The sequence below is a fragment of the Salminus brasiliensis genome, chromosome 17 (genome assembly GCF_030463535.1).
Source record: "Salminus brasiliensis chromosome 17, fSalBra1.hap2, whole genome shotgun sequence".
In the NCBI taxonomy this organism is placed as follows: domain Eukaryota; kingdom Metazoa; phylum Chordata; class Actinopteri; order Characiformes; family Bryconidae; genus Salminus; species Salminus brasiliensis.
The window spans coordinates 13,630,169-13,646,877 of NC_132894.1; the positions used below are offsets into that span (position 1 = coordinate 13,630,169).

The 16,709-nt window shown below is 41.1% G+C and overlaps 1 protein-coding gene across 1 annotated transcript in view; it reads right to left on the minus strand.

Annotated features, from left to right (window-relative positions):
• Positions 1-16,709, minus strand: part of thsd7bb (thrombospondin, type I, domain containing 7Bb) — a 133,776-nt gene that overhangs the window by 48,633 nt on the left and 68,434 nt on the right. The window contains exons 3-5 of the mRNA XM_072661187.1: positions 12,835-13,681; positions 4,363-4,611; positions 2,618-2,778 (exon numbers count right to left, since the gene is read on the minus strand). Coding sequence (XP_072517288.1) covers positions 2,618-2,778; positions 4,363-4,611; positions 12,835-13,681 — 1,257 coding nt within the window. The remainder of the gene's footprint in view (positions 1-2,617; positions 2,779-4,362; positions 4,612-12,834; positions 13,682-16,709) is intronic.

Here is a 16,709-nt window from a genome sequence, read left to right on the forward strand (position 1 = left end):
CAGATGAAAAAAACACCTGAGGCGAAAGTTTGGGCACCCTGCGAGGTCAGTACTTAGTAACACTGCTTTTGGCAAGAGTCACAGCTTGTAAATGTATTGCCATGGCCACAACTTTGAAGGTTTTGTGCATTCTTCTTTTCAAAAAGGCTTCAAGTTCTGTGATATTTTAGGCATGATGATGATGCTTAGGTCAGGGAACGTGAATGTGAGGTGTGTGTATGATCATTGTCTCGCTGTAGAAGCCAACCTCTTTACATCAGCTTTTTTATGATGGCTGTTTCCATAATTGTCTGGTATTAATTGAATCTATTTTTCTCCTAACAAGTAAAATGTTCCCAATGGCACTGACTGCAACACAAGCCCAATAGATAGATTGACCCGATAGATCCACCCCTGTGCTTAACAGTTGGAAAGGTGTTTTTTTCCCTAAATTCTTAAGCCTTTATTTCTGAACATATCTCACGGCTCACTGCAACCAAATAACCTTTATCTTAACTTCACCAGTCCACAAAACATCTGATGCTAAAATTTGTGGATAAGGGCACAGAAATGTCTCTTCTGAAAATCTTCTGAAGGCCATGAAGGTGGTGTTTATGCAGGTGTATGCAGTTAAAAGGGGGGCTTTGACTTACTTTTCTAACAGACCTATGCTTAGCTTTTATGGTCTCCAATCATTCCTGGTAACTGCTACTTACATTATAAACTTAGGAAACAGCCAGCTGAAAACTCTATGCTATGTTCTTGTACCCTTCTCCCACTTTACATGTATCAATTAATTGTAGAGTGTTAGGCAGCTTTTTAGAGGAGCCAAAGGCTGCTGATTGTTTTTATAAAGTTTTGGCATCACCTCACCTTCTCACATTGACGTAAACAAATTGTAGGCCTAAAAAGGTAATGAAAATCTAAGACCTTGGCAAAAGGTATCTGAGAGCTCGAATCTCTTAGGCTGACCGAACTTTTGCATGCTGCAAACATAATACACTAATATTAAAAGCTATGTTTTATTATTAACATTATACTCTTTATAGCTCAGAGCATCTTCTTCTCACTTGGGTATGCCCAACAACAAAAAATGTGACCAGGGTGCCCAAATTTTGCAAGCCACTGTGGGAAAGCAAATGGGCCTGAAACGTGCTCCTGGCTTGGTGTAATAGAATATGTAGAACTTTTGAGTTAGATTGAATTAGAGGTGGTGTTGTGTTCAGGTGTATTGGATTTTGACAGTATAGCCTGTAGTCCCCGCAGGCCTACAGACTTTACACTCTCCCTCATTCTGGAATATTGAGTTATGCTTTCTCTATTTTTTTCATTCTTCATACTACTGCCAATCTTGTTGGAGACAATTTTTTCCTTTTTCTGTCCTCAGACTTCCTCCTAGATGTAAAGGAGAAAATGATTTTCTTCATATTCCTTCAAGGCCTGTTAAAATGGAAATGTTGGCCTTCTGGGATCAATAATATCTGCCTGTCTATCTGTCCATCGTCCAGAGCTGAACGGTCCGGAGCAGCTGCACATGAGCTTAAGGTCATTATGCCCAATGCCCAAGCCTTGGCTGCAGGGGTATAAACCCCCTAGCACTGGGCTGTGGAGCAGTGCAACTGCATTCTCTGGAGTGATGAAGCTTCATCCAATGCCTTTGGGAGGTCTTGGAGTGAAGCTTGTGGTTCAGAACCTGACCTGATCTCACTAATGCTATAAGCCAGCAAGCAGAAGCTTATGGATTTATATCCCAGGACTAACTAGGTACTCCTGGTTTTACCATTGGGTGAGGTATTTAGGCCCCCACTGCTCCAGCTGACACTGTGCTGACAATTTCTTTTTTATGTGGCATGTAAAAGCTTGGGCACCTCTGGTCTAAATTGCCTTATAGTGATTAGTTGAATGAATAAAAGATGACCTACGTTTGGGCACCTTGAATGGTTACTACTTAGTAACCAGACATGTATAAAGTACTAGAAACCCAGATTTGAGTAAAAGTACAATTGCTTTCTCAAAAAAGTGACTTGATTAAAAGTAGAAGTGTTCTTTAAGCACCATACTTAAGTGGAAATACTAAAGTATTTAACATTTTTTGTACTGCAAGTAGTTTATTCTAAAATGTACTACTTAAGTACTGAAAGTAAAATGTATAAGTAAAAAGTATTGTGTTATGTATTACAGAAAGTAGTCAAAAGTCTGAATATCATTGTTTATATTATTTTAAAAAGTACAGTGGGGAAGTAGTTCTACCTCGTTACTATACATCCCCCTTTTCCACGAATCACAGCTTGTAGATGCTTTTTGCAGCCAGCTACAAATCTGCCCTCACTAATACTGTTGTGTTTCAGTGCAATTAAAGTCTTACATCAATGCTCCAACATCTAGTGTACAACTCCGCAGAAGAGGGGGTGTCACTGTAGAGAAGGGGCTGTTACTGTAGAGACCAATCTGTCTCTATATTCATCTGCCTAGTATAATTTCTATTTCACCAGATCAATTCCATCTGGATATTTCTACTGACCATTGCCCCTGCGCCCTTGCCACTACCAGCGGCATCTCGAGCTCGGTACTTATGTTGTGACAGCCTGATGAACATAATACTCGTAAAGCTCACTGCTTTTAGTAGCTATGCTCTTACTATGGGATGTGGTCATATTGTCAGAGATCCAGACACAGTAGGCCTCCCGGGTCTGGATTCCACCTCCGCACAGGAAGCTGCTGTTGCCATGGCGATGATCCTGCTGACTGAGAAGGGGGCTCACCTGGCATGAACCCCAGTTCGTCACCTTCCAATCATACCTGTGATTCAGCACATTGGACCTTGCATTAATGCAGCAATTCATTTCAAATCACTTCAAGCAGTCCATTTCAATTACTTCATCTCAGAAAAGTGACGCTTTGACTTTACCGGCTGTCATATGAAGAACTAAAGCTGTTTAAAGAGAAAAGGGAGACCCTACTCAGGAAATGTTTCAGATCATCGAACTAATTTTAATTTAAGATAAAGGCAATGGCCCTCATTCGTGAAACCTTGGTACAAACACGAGCACACTGCGAGTCAATTACGAGTAAAATGAACCCTCTGTGTGTTTCTTGCCAATCATTATACCTTCACTATAAACCATGCGAATGAATTACAAATAACCACCATATAAAGAAGCTCTAGTACAGGGGGCTCACAGCAAAATGCTTCAATATCTCTACAAAACGCTATAGGCGTTTACATACATATATTTGACGATCACAAATGCCTGTAGGCTCTGCAAAAGTGCTGTCAAATTAGTTAATTTTGCCTGAAGCGCAGGGAGTGCACTGTATGCGCCAAGTTACACAAATTTAGAGGTACATGACCATGCACAGTGACAGCGCATGGAGCCAAAGCGTGGGGTGCAGGCACCGTGATTGAGTCATTTTTGGCAAACAGATCTCCGTGCCAGTTGCAGTGTGTCAAGCCTAAACAGAGCTTAAAACTCTGAGGATGAAGCTCAGATAATTAAGGGATGAGACATTTCTGATCTGTCAGCAATCTCCAGTTGGAATATTCCATTATCCAAGGACTAAAGCATAGACAGCACATGTACAGGTAAGGGAATAGGATGGGATCTGTGGTACTCCCTTCTCAGAGCTGGCCCCTGTGATACAAAAGCATGGATCTCAGTAGTCAAAAGTGACCTGAAACCAGGGTGAGGCATCACTCTCAGCTAATATCTCTGTACAACCTCTAAAGACGCAGCCATTATCACTAGTGGCTAGAACTGACCCTAAACTCTTTGATAGCTTTGAAAATTAGGAAATGACCGCAAACATTTTGTTTGATTGTTGAGTGTAAATTTGTATGATTTTGTTTATGGATTATTATTTAACAGTTTAGTTAGAAGTTTAAATGATATTTCCACCTCAAATCAGCACAAAATTCTTGGGGGTCATCAGCATGTTTTTTGGCAACAGCTAAACAACCCTTTGTGCTATTTTTGGTCAGCACTGGTTTGCGACTTGCAGCACTCCCATTAATGCAATTTTGCCCAGTGACTTTTTTATTGTGGAACCGTGTTCAATGGCATTAACTGAGCCTGGAGTTTAGATTCATCTGGGCTCTTTTGCGACCTCCAGGATAAGTCATCAATGCACTCTTGGTGAAATATCGGTAGCCTGACCGGTCCTATGAAGTGTTACAGGTTTGCTGGATCCCAGTGCTTTAGCTTGGCTTTGTAACCATTTCCAAACTGGTAGATTTCATGACTTTGTTTCGTATTTGTATTTGAATCTCTTTAGAATGTGGCATGAGACCTTCTAGCCCACTTCCCATACATACACATACCCACATACACTTGTCAATTTATATATGTTTGCCTCTGAACACCACTCTGATATTTTGCTGCTTACCTGGGGCAGAGTGGGAGAAACTCTCCGAGAGCATTACACGTCTGAACTTCTTCTAAAACAGGGCATTCCTCTCCCCCACCACTGGGAAAGCTTGCAATGCTGCGCTTTCTACTTCTAAAGCCTGGTAACTGGTCAGCTGTTCTGCAGGTTTTAGAGCACGGACTCCATGCCGACCAGTCAGTCACTTCACAGTCTCTTGGCATCACACAAGATCGAAAGTTTACAGGGGCATTGTCATGGTCACAAAGACTGGGGACAGAGAGAAAACACATCATCTTGATTATTTAGAGTAGTACAGTTTTTTTACATATACTTATATTTGTGTCTGCTTACTTAAATATAGAGCATAATAAAATGCTAATTGATATCTTTAAATTTGGACTACTTTATATCCAGACTGCACTCAATATCATTCAGTAAGAAGGACATCCAACTTAATTTTTCAATAAACAAGTCAAAACAAATATGAATATGCTGACATTCTTCTCCAAAAGTGAGCCTGGCTGTGAAATCACAGGCAGGTGTGTGCGTAAAACCTCATATCAGAGTGTGGCATTCAAGACAAAGGCACAACAAGCAAAAAAAAAAAAGGTATATTCAGAAGACAAGGCATTATTTTTGTCAGCCTTCAAGCACTGTGGTCAAAAACTGTGAGATATGTGAAGTCAACATTTTCATTTTCATTTTCAGTGTGTGAAATTGACTACCAAGGTCAAACATTATCACAATTCCACAATTCAGTGAACTTACAGTGGGGAAAAAAAGTATTTAGTCAGTCACCAATTGTGCAAGTTCTTCCACTTAAAAAAATGAGAGAGGCCTGTAATTGACATCATTGACTTCAACTATGAGAGACAAAATGAGAAAAAAGAAATTCAGAAAATCACATTGTCTGATTTTTAAAGAATTTATTTGCAAATAATGGTGGAAAATAAGTATTTGGTCAATAACAAAAGTTCATCTCAATACTTTGTTATATATCATTTGTTTCTGTAAGTAAGGTAAATGTGCATGTATTTGTCACTGTACATTGAACACTGTACAGTGAAATGTGTCCTCCGCATTTAACCCATCTGGCAGTGAGTACACACACACACACAGAGCGGTGGGCAGCCAACTCCAGCACCCAGGGAGCAAAGAGGGTAAAGGGCCCAACAGTGGCAGCTTGCCGAGCCCGGGAATCGAACCCACAACCCTGTTATCGATATCCTGGCGCTCTAACCGCTGAGCCACCACTGCCCCATTTCACAAGTCTTCACAAGGTTGGCACACACCATGACAACACGGACTTTCAACTCCCTCCAAAGGTTTTCTATGGGGTTGAGATCTGGAGACTGGCTAGGCCACTCCAGGACCTTGAAATGCTTCTTCTAAGCCACTCCTTTGTTGCCCTGGCAGTGTGCTTGGGATCATTGTCATGCTGAAAGATCCAGCCACGTTTCATTTTCAATGCCCTTGCTGATAGAAGGAGGTATGCACTCAAAATCTCACAATACATGGCCCCATTCATTCTTTCATGTACACGTACCAGTCGTCCTAGTCCCTTTGCAGAGAAACAGCCCCAAAGCATGATGTTGCCACCCCATGCTTCACAGTTGGTATGGTGTTCTTTGGATGCAACTCAGCATTCACAAGTTGTGTTTCTACCAAACAGTTCTACTTTGGTTTCATCTGACCATAAGACATTCTCCCAATATTCTTCCAGAACATCCAAATGCTCTCTATCCCGGATATGTACTGGCTTAAGCAGGGGAACACGTCTGGCACTGCAAGATCTGAGTCCGGCGTAGTGTGTTACTGACGGTAGCCTTTGTAACGTTGGTCCCAGCTTTCTGCAGGTAATTCACTAGGTCCCCCCGTGTGGTTCTGGGACTTTTTGCTCACCGTTCTTGTGATCATTTTGACCCCACAGGCTGAGAGTCCCCGATCGAGAGAGATTAGCAGTGGTCTTGTAGGTCTCCCATTTTCTGATTATTGCTCCCACAGTAGATTTCTTCACACCAAGCTGCTTGCCTATTGCAGATTTAGTCTTCCCAGCCTGGTGCAGGTCTACAATTTTGTTTCTGGTGTCCTTCGACAGCTCTTTGGTCTTCACCATAGTGGAGTTTGGAGTGTGAATGTTTGAGGTTGTGGGCAGGTGTCTTTTATACTGTTAACGAGTTCAAACAGGTGCCATTAATACAGGTAATGAGTGGAGGACAGAGAAGCCTTTTAAGGAGGAAGTTACAGGTCTGTGACAGCCAGAAATCTTGCTTGTTTGTAGTTGACCAAATACTTATTTTATACTTAATTATTTTTTTCTCATTTTGTCTTTCATAGTTGAGGTCTACCTATGATGTCAATTACAGGCCTCTCTCATTTTTTTTAAGTGGGAGAACTTGCACAATTGGTGACTGACTAAATACTTTTTACCCCCACTGTAAGTAAAACTTTAGAATTATAAAGTGCCCAAACGACATCTTTCACATGACCTTTCAAGACCTTTTAAATTGGCCTACAGGCAAGTTTAAAAGTGGACCACGAGTTAGCTTACAAAGTGACCTATAAGTGAGTTTACAAGTGTTTACAAATTACCTTGCAAAGTGGCCTTCCAATTATTTTTGATGGCTTCCTACAAGTCAGTTTAAATAATGGCCTACAAGTCAGCTCTTGAAGTGTAAGTTACATTATGAAGATGCTTGTAAGTCAGTTTACAAAGTGGCCTACAAGTCAACTTCGAAAGCACTCACATTTCAGATTACAAAGTGTCCTGCAAATCAAGGTATAAAGTAGCTAAAACTTTACTTTAGTGAGCTTAAAAAGTGGCCTGCAAGTCACTATATGAAAAAACTTAGATGACAGCATATAAAGTGGTCTACAAGTTTAGGAAGTAGGCAACAAGTCAATTGACAATGTGGCCTACAAGTCAGCTTACATTGTGTGGTGCAAGTCAACATATGTACTCTATACAATGCTCAACAAGTTAGCTTTTAAAGTGACTTGCAAGTCATTATATGAAGTGTAAGTCAACTTACAAAACTGCCTACAAATCAGCTTGCAAAGTGGCCAGGAAGTCAAGGCAGAAAGTAGCCTACATGTCAGTTTACAAAGTGCCCCACAAGTCAGTTTATAAAGTGGGCTACAAATCAGTTCATAAAGTAGACAACACATCAGTTTACAAAGTGGCCTACAAGTCAGCTTACAATGTGTGCTGAAAGTCAGTCACATTACAGAGTGGCCTACAAGTCAGCTTGCAAAGTGGCCAAGAAGTCAATGTAGAAAATAATGTAAAAGTTAGTTTACAATGTGGTTTAAAAATCAGCGAACAAGGTCCAGCAATTACAGCCATGCAAAGTTCAAATGCTTAGAAATTATCTGGATGTTTTAGTCAACCAACAACAATCCTATAAAGTTGGCACATCGGAAAAACTCTAAAACATTCATATTATCATAGTGGACCAAACCTGCAGGATCCAAATTCACAAATTATGAATGTTATGAGCAATAGATCAAACACTGTGACAGGTGTACTGTTATTGTATTGAGGCATTAAATAGAAACATAATTTAGAGCAAAATTAAGAGCAAAACATAAATACATCATTGTTAATTTAATCCAGAGCCAACATTTAAGTTATTCATATCACATATTCGTATGTGCTATTATTACAAATGCTCTAATACAGTTCATGAACATAATCAAATAATAATTAATCATGATAATTAATTGGTTTTGTGACTATAATAAGTTCTGAGCCATTTCACTTGGTAATTAACTCATAATTAAAGAACTAAGAACTCTTATATTTAAAATTTAGAAGCGCTGGAATAGGATTCCTGTTTGTTCATCTTAATAACTAGGCCTAACGCTAATTACTCCAAAAGAGTTTGCTTTAGGGATTATGAAGGAGGCTTAAGGGTCCTAATCCATATTCAAGGTGTCTTCCAGTTGTTCACAGATCAGAGTTTGTATAAAATGAGTCATACTTAAAACACAGAAAGAAGCAGAAATATCACAAAATGTATTTACAAAAAGTTGGCTTAGTCTTTTGATCAACATCTTACTTGTTGGTTCTGAATGGAGAATCTGTTCACTAAAACACACGGATTAAATGAATAATGGATCAAAAGGTACGTTTATGGTGTATATAGAACCAAACACTGCAAGATGAAATGCGGTAGCATTATTCTGACTGAAGCTCATTACAGCCTGCTGTGTGTTTTCTTTCCAGATGAAATGATGCAACATAGGAGTTTCATGATAACTCTATGAATGTTTTTATATTGTATTTTTTATGCAAATTTTATGTACAACTCAATATTTTAAATACTTTTCAATACTTTAGATTCTTTGTTTAAGGGATTTGTTTAAATGATAAATTGGCAAAAGCTTCAGAGTGACGCCCATTCACACATCTAAAAGTGGTATGGCGAAATGCATTGTTCCTTTAAAAAATAAAATATAATAATAATAATAAGAAGAATAAATATAAAAAAAATCTGACATGCATAAGACAACTGGGCAACTGACTACAACTAACGTCCAACACTACATACAGTCTCTTAACCCTAAATATCAGACCCCTTCCAGAGACCCACTGTCATCACACTTTCACATCGATATCGGTAGCAATGGTACCTAGAGATGTCGGTAAATGTAGAGTTAGGACTCTACATTTTTGGCTCATTAACTCTTATTGGTGTAATGTGTTCGGTTTGTCCAGCCAGGAAATCCAATCCCAGTCTGCCATGTCTTACCCAGTATGCTACACCAACCACATACCAGATACACAGGAAAACTTGGGGGGAATTTCCGTTATTTCTGCAAAATCTATTAATAAATTGACTGTTGCATCTTTTCACATGTTTAATGTAATTTTACCAAATTATGAGTAGTATTAATGAAAGTATTGTATTGAACAGCAAGATTCAGCGGAAATAAAGTCTATAATTGGCTAAATAACTAAATAAATAAATTGTGGGAGGAGTAACATGCCTGAAGCTTCACTTTCATAATCTAACAGATTATAAATACCATCTCTACCTTGTTCACTATCTACGACAAGTCTCCGTAACCCTCCACCACCCTGTCTCCTCCCTTTCAACTCTGTCATCCATCATTCCTGGCTCCACTTATCAGAGGGGGGACTGACTCCTACCACAAAGGAGAAGCCATCTGAACTCCAGCCCAGTGTTCTCATCCTGTTACAGTTTTCTCCCAAATCATTGCCAGCTGAAGGCAAGGTCCGAATGAAAAAATACAGATTTGAATGAGCTCTGTCGCTGATTTTGACCAATGTCCAGCTAAAATGGAGACTCAGATTGGCTCTGTAGTTAATTTCTACCTCCCATCAACTGACAGGGAACCTTCAATTGCTTCTGCCACTTATTTAAACACCCGTCCCAAGCTGAACTGGAGAATTTGACACACATAGCTTTTCTAATCTTGCCACTAGTTTTGCCACTAGAATGGGACTCTCTGGAGCAGATAAACATGAACCTACTAGCACCATGCCTAATGCCAGGCATGGACTAGATGGGTATAAAGCCCATCAGCACTGAGCTGTGGAGCGGTGGATCTGTGTTCTCTGGAATGATGATTGATGCTTTATTCAATACTTTTGGAATTGCGTTGGCAATGAGGTATGCTCTTGTTGCTGAACACGATCAAATCCTCACAGCAATGCTCCAAAGTCGAGTAAGTAGAACAGTAGAGATAGCTACTCCAACAAAAGCAGGGCAAAGTCTTTTTTAATGCCCTTAATTTTGGATCAAAACAATGAATGAGCATTTGTCCCAATACTTTTGTCAGTTTAGTTTGTATTATACTTTGTTAGCTACTCTATTTTGTATGTACTGTCACTGTTATTAATCTTCACTTCAGAACATGAATAAAACAAATGTTGAGACAGAAGAATCATGTTCAAATATTAGAATATTTTAGAATATGTGTTCAATCCAATAAAAAAATCAGATTTGGTGTTTTGCAGATTACTGTTTTTTCTATTTGTCACAGTATTGGATTTTGAGCTCTGTGCTACAACACAACCAACATTGTGGTATTGTAGAAGCCCTACAGTGTAATGTTACAAATGTTCAGCATCACTGATCAGACGGAAAACTATTATTTCTATATTTCAGATGGCTCAAATATAAGAATAGAATAAGAAACTCAGCTTATATCATCAACAACAGAAGCAGGTGCTGGAAAACTGAAATATTGGGTTATTCCCATACCGTACCGTACCATACCCACCGTACAACTTTAATATTTCATAATACTTGTCATAAGGTGTCAAGTCTATTTATGACGTTATAAATAATACCTCTGTTGAAAATGTGTTTGTGAGGGGGAAAAAAGTCTTTGGGGAATATAGAAAAAATCATATGGCTGTGATCATAACACACATAAAAACGTGCATACACACACACACACACACACAAAGACACACGCCCATCCACATGCACGCATATTGCATCCTGGGCCTGCAGGGAGACAGGGAACTGTAAACAAGGTAGACACTAATATCCTTGCAGCCAGATGGCATTTTATAAAACAAGCAAAAGCAGCGGCTGGCATTAACCATGCGTGCCAAAGGGGCCTGAATGATTTATTCATACCTTCACACATTCGGTGGAGAAGGCCGGCCCTCGTAACTGCACAGCATGCCATAAACTGAAAACTCTCGTCAGACTAGAGTCTGAGTAGGCAGGTATGAGACTAGATGTAATTGAAAGATGTAATGGTAAATGATGAGACAGCTCATATATCTGACCTGTTCAGATACAGTGCAGCCTGGACTGACCTAGACAGGAGTATATACAGTAATTGACCTATCCATGCTCCGCCCACAGTGAGTTCTTTTGAAGTTACTGATCTGGAGTTGGAAAAGCTTCACGCAATACTAGCATCCCATTCAATCAGTCAAAGTATCTAAATATACATTTGAATGTGAAAACTCACATTTTAAGGACAGATCAGACGTAGGTTCTGCATGGAGAATAATGTGAAAATTGTTATTTACAGCCTGATTAGCTACACACATAGCTACACTATATGGACAGTAAAAGTATTGGGACACCTGCTCATTTATTGTTTCTTCAGGAATCAAGGGTATTAAAAGTTTGTCCTGCTTTTGTTGGAGCAACTGTCACTACTGTCCAAGAGCATTTGCACAGCTCTGTCAGCAATGGATGCATCCTCTTAATGGGCAATAGGTGCAATGCTCTTAAAGTAGTTAAATGCATTTGTTAGAAGGGGTGTCCCCAAATATTTGGACATATAGTGTAGACCAGGGTCTAGGTTCTCAAAAGCCTCTTACTGGTAAGGTAATCTTAACTGGTAGAGAGTGCTCAGTGTGATGCTTGCTTGAGTATTTAAGAATCATCTTTGAGCTAAGACAAGACGGGTGAGTCTTCAGTTAGCACTAAAAACTGGAAATCTATTATTATCTCTATTATTATCCCAGCTGCAGGGGATCAGCCAAGACCTCCCAAACAAACCCTAGAAATCATTGTCACCCAAATCTTAAATACTTTTCATAGAGGGTTGCAAAGGCCTTCAGCTTTTTGACAGACCCTGCTTGGTGTGCTTGGTATATGTGACTAAGTGTGAAAGCTGTTTTTGAGGACTTATCCATGGTCCTCCTGAAAATGGCTGTCTGGGGTTCACTCCAAGCAAATCCTGGTGCATTCTGTGACCTGTGTGAAGGCTCTGAGTAATGTGATTTTCTCTCTATAGGTTTTACATTTTATAGTGGTGGGGGGGCTGGGGGAGGAAACTGAAAGCAGCTGCCATCCAACACGGCTGAAAAGTGAGAGCGGCTCCTAGTTTGCGGCTTTCTGCAGTAGGATAGGCCACATATCCAATAACTGGTGTTTATCACAATTTGAGCGTCAATAATCTAGAAAGGTAATAAGATAAGAGCAAAGTTATGAACCTTTTGGTAATGTACCATCCCTTTAATGTCAAAAACAGCAACGGATGAAACAGTGACCGCAGGGGTCTACCAATTTGCACAAAAAGTATGAACAGATAAATCAAAATTGTACAATCGATCCACTGTTTGTCTCTGTGGAAACAAACCTAGTATAATGAGCTCCTCCCACAAATCAGCCTAGAATCGATCTTGGGTGCACAAATAAACTCTTGCTGTAAACTACAAAACTTATAGCTCACTGTGTAGCAGGGGCAGTCACTTAAGTCAGCCTAAATGAAAATCTGGACATGGTCTGGGCCAACCAGGAGAACGTTTAGAGTGTGGACACCTAACCTATCTGGCTGATCAAATACATCTGGGTTAAGTTCTAGGTAAAGAGTAGAAATAGGCAATTATGAAAATTTGGGAAGATCCCCCTCTGTACATATTGGCAGAACACTGTGTTGTGCAGTACAACGTCTCAAATAGAATTTAGCAGCATTAGCATAGCAGCATTAGCTAGTCTTGTGGGCGGAGCATGTTTAGACCAATCAACTGATAGTCAGCCCGCTCACCTCAGCATGGCGTTCTTGCCGTCGCTCCTTGTACAACGAAGCTGGCGCGTTTGGTAGCCGACTTGAACGTCCCATGACCCACTGAGGCCCCTGTGATGCTCATGGTGATGATGCTGAAAGTTCTCTGAATGGTGTCTGCCCATACGCAAAAGCTTGACCGCTTTGTGTCCGCTTGGGCTGTTACTGAAGTCCACCGTGGTCCTTCCACTGGGCGGTGTCCCTTTGTGTCTACAAGCACTCCATGGCCCCGCCCACAAGCTGTAGCTGTGCTCTTGCTGGTCGGAGGGACAGTGGACAAGGTGGTCGTCGTTGTTGTCACGGCTACAAGGCCGGGTCTGAGTAAGGCTGGGGCAGTCAGCGCCGCCATAAAGAGGAGGGGCCAGCACCTGGCGTGTTCGCTGCTGCAGGGCGGGGCCACAGGTGCGGCTGCAAGGCGACCAATGGGAGAAGGCGGAGACCACGCAGTCCAGCGGGCACGGCAACAAGCACGCCTGCTCCAGCTCTGGTGAGGGAGAAAAGGCCTCGCATACACGCACGCTCACGGCCGTGCTGTTGGAGCGATGCACACACTTCACGCTGCGTTGCTGCAGCCCGCGCTGTGCCGTCACACACCGGTTGGCCTGTAGTGGGGGGATTGGGCTGCAGGGACCCCATGGAGATGGCTGCCACTCGAACAGCTGCCGCTGCCACTCGCACACCTTCACGCATGTGCGCTGCTGTGCCGGACGCTGGGAGAGGTGACAGTTGGACCGGTGCGTGCTCCAGCCTTCAGAGTGTATACACCACACTGATCGAACCTGGAGGCCAGGAGAGCCACACTGCTGAGCTACACATGAACCCCATACACCTATGGGGGGTGGTGAGGGAGAAAGAGGGAGAGAGAGAAAGAGAGAGAGAAAGAGAGAGAGATGCAAAGGTTATTTTTCGTAGTTATAAATGATGTGTGGTACCACATAGACCAGGCGGTTTTTTAATGACCTCATGAACAGCTCTGTGTTTAGGGAATTGGGACTCATCAAGGCGTGGACCTTTGCCTGCCCATATGGTCCAAAAAGGGGTGATGTCATACTTTCTAATTCTATGTGAGGCATACAGTTTCCATCTCCACCTCCTCCTTCTCTTCCTCCTCCCCTCCTTGTCTTATTGCTGTGACATTGATATATTAGTCAGTGTCACTCTGATGTATTATTCTGTGATGATGTCACTTCCCTGTCCCTATAGTGACAGAAAGATTCCCATCTTATCACGCGCTATTTGAGCCCTACTTTCTTGGCCTGTCATGCAGTAATGAGATTGGTCTTACCTTTCAAACGAGCACCACTCCTACATGTTTGACAGTGATATTCTACAGTGAGTGTCATCCTCCTTTCTCTTCTAAAGCTACACTTGTGGTACCGTATGTCTGTGCTATAATCTGTATAGGCCAGGCCTAGTGGAATGGAGTGCTGGGAATGGAAACTGGCTTGAAGGAAAAATGGAGACGGGCTGTCCTCAATGATTTTACTCATATGTTACACCAGAACTTGGGTACTATGAACTTTGAACTATGGGTCAAATATGTAATGATTCACCAAATGTAGAATTTAATGTATAAAAGCACAATATGGAGGTGCTTTCTTCCCAACTGTGTGTCCATTTTCTGTTAACTGTAGCATTCAACATTATAAAAGGTTTATAGTGTCTATAAACTATGTCTATAAACTCTATGTTTATAGAGCTAATGCTAGCACCAAGTTAAAAGACACTAGCCACTAACTAGGCATGCTAGGCATGATACCACAGCACAGTGTAATGTAATACTCAGCAATACAGTATCACACAAAATGAAGGAGGAAGGAGGAAAATATAAAGGCAATTTTTAAACTAAACCTACGTGGTAACTGGAAGATAAGCTAGTGAAATGCAACATATGTCCATTGCCTGTCGGATAGTTTGACCATGCCCTGTGCAGCACTGGGCCTTTAGTCGAGAGAAACATGCACACTCCATTATGAGATTGCACTATGAATCACCGAAAGGTTTTGGGTCTCAAACCTCTGCATGCTTGTTGCTTGTGTAGATCAGTAAGCTGTTTGTGCAGATCAGTCATCATGCATTATGGCAAATGCGGATCCATAGCTCCATGATATTCAAATGTGCAGCCATTTGAGACCTTCTATAATCAAGGCATCCGCCCTGTTGATGTGCCCGTGTGTGCGATGTTGATAACCTTCGTTGGTTACACCTCTCCTTTCTGCTTCTAACCTTTCCATCCTCTCCTAAATATTTTGTTGCTATGTCCATCCTGAGCCAACATCCAACTGAGGGTTTCCACAGGTTTCACTCCCTCTGCCCAAAGAAAGCACACAACGGCATGTTGGTCTTCACAACTGAGGTCCATTTCCTTGCTCTAATGGCTCTAAAGGCTGATTGCTGCACTGGGCGTGGTTGAAATATCCAATAGGCAGTGTATGCATGTTCCATCTCGGTAGCATCTCTTTGTTCCAGTTATTGCGTAATGTAAAAATTGCTTTTAGTTTTTAGCTTCTCCGCTGTCGTAGAATTAAAATAGATTTTTTTTTTCCATTCCATTTTACAGTACAGGTCAAAGCCTGAGCTTTTGAGGAAAAATATGAACTGAAAACTGAAAAATATTGTGAAAAAAAATGATATTTCTATTTAGGGAATACATCATTGGTTCACAATTTACAGCTGGTCAACTCAGCTCTGGAAATTGATGCAAACAATCTTAATTTCTAGAAAAAGACACTTATGGAAAGACAGATTTAAGTGTAGGTCCTGTAGGGAAATTACAGATAGTAATTAAAGCAGCCAGAAAGTGACTACAGTTTCTTACATCATCAAACCTCTTGAAAACGAGAAAACTCAGGAAGAGGACTGACAGACTCAAATCCACAAATTCATCAACAAGTTTCAAGACAGGTTTCTGAGAGTCAACAACTGTCGGTTAGAGGAGGATGGGTTCCCCTTTCAAGTTCCTTTCAAGGTTTCTTCCTCTCGATCTGAGGGTGTTTTCCTTGCCACTGTCACCCTTGGCTTCAGATTCAGATCTCTGTAAAGCTGCTGTGTGACAACATTCATTGTGAAAAGCGCAATATAAATAAATGTGAAAATTGCAGCGAAACAGCTGATAGGTCAACACTAGGTCCAGGTCTCAGTTTCAACTGTGAAGAGAAGACTGGGAGCTGCAGGTTTGAGAGATGGCGTGGTAGTGTACATCTGGAATGGCCACTGCAGACAGCCATTCATATTGTTCGTGTTCACCTGTTACATTGCATATGGATAAGGAACAGCTGACCGAACAGTGAGTCAGTTCAGGTTTAGCATCGGGTTCTTCCTGCTGGTATGTGTGCTGTGCACCTTTACAACAGCATGTTTCTGTTACTTTCAGTAATGGCTTGCCCAGAAACACATGTGTAAAGCATGTCCTTTAGTGGTAGCTGAAAGTGCAAATTCCTCTTCCTAACTGTAGGCAGAGCCAAGGAGAAAGTGATGCCAATTTTTACATAATGCATCTTTAACTAATGTTGAATAAAGATGTATTCAATTTCAAGAAAGTAAAATGATAAAAATAAAGGGAACAGGAATATCGGTTTAACCTTTTAGGAGCAGTATACAATAAAAAGCACATAACCATTTTCTGTAGTACTACACACTGCATGTTTTGAAGGCTGCTGGCTCTCTGAACTCTTCCTTAATGCAAAGTAGCAACAGTGTTGCAGCTGTACTCCCTTTCAGGATGTTAAAAACACAGCTGATCAACGTTTTCCATCATAGCTGGGTAACTATGACGGATGGATATGTTGTGGTAATTTTGATGTGCGGAATCAAAGAGCCTGTAGCTACTCTTTCATCCATGTTTACATACTGTCGCT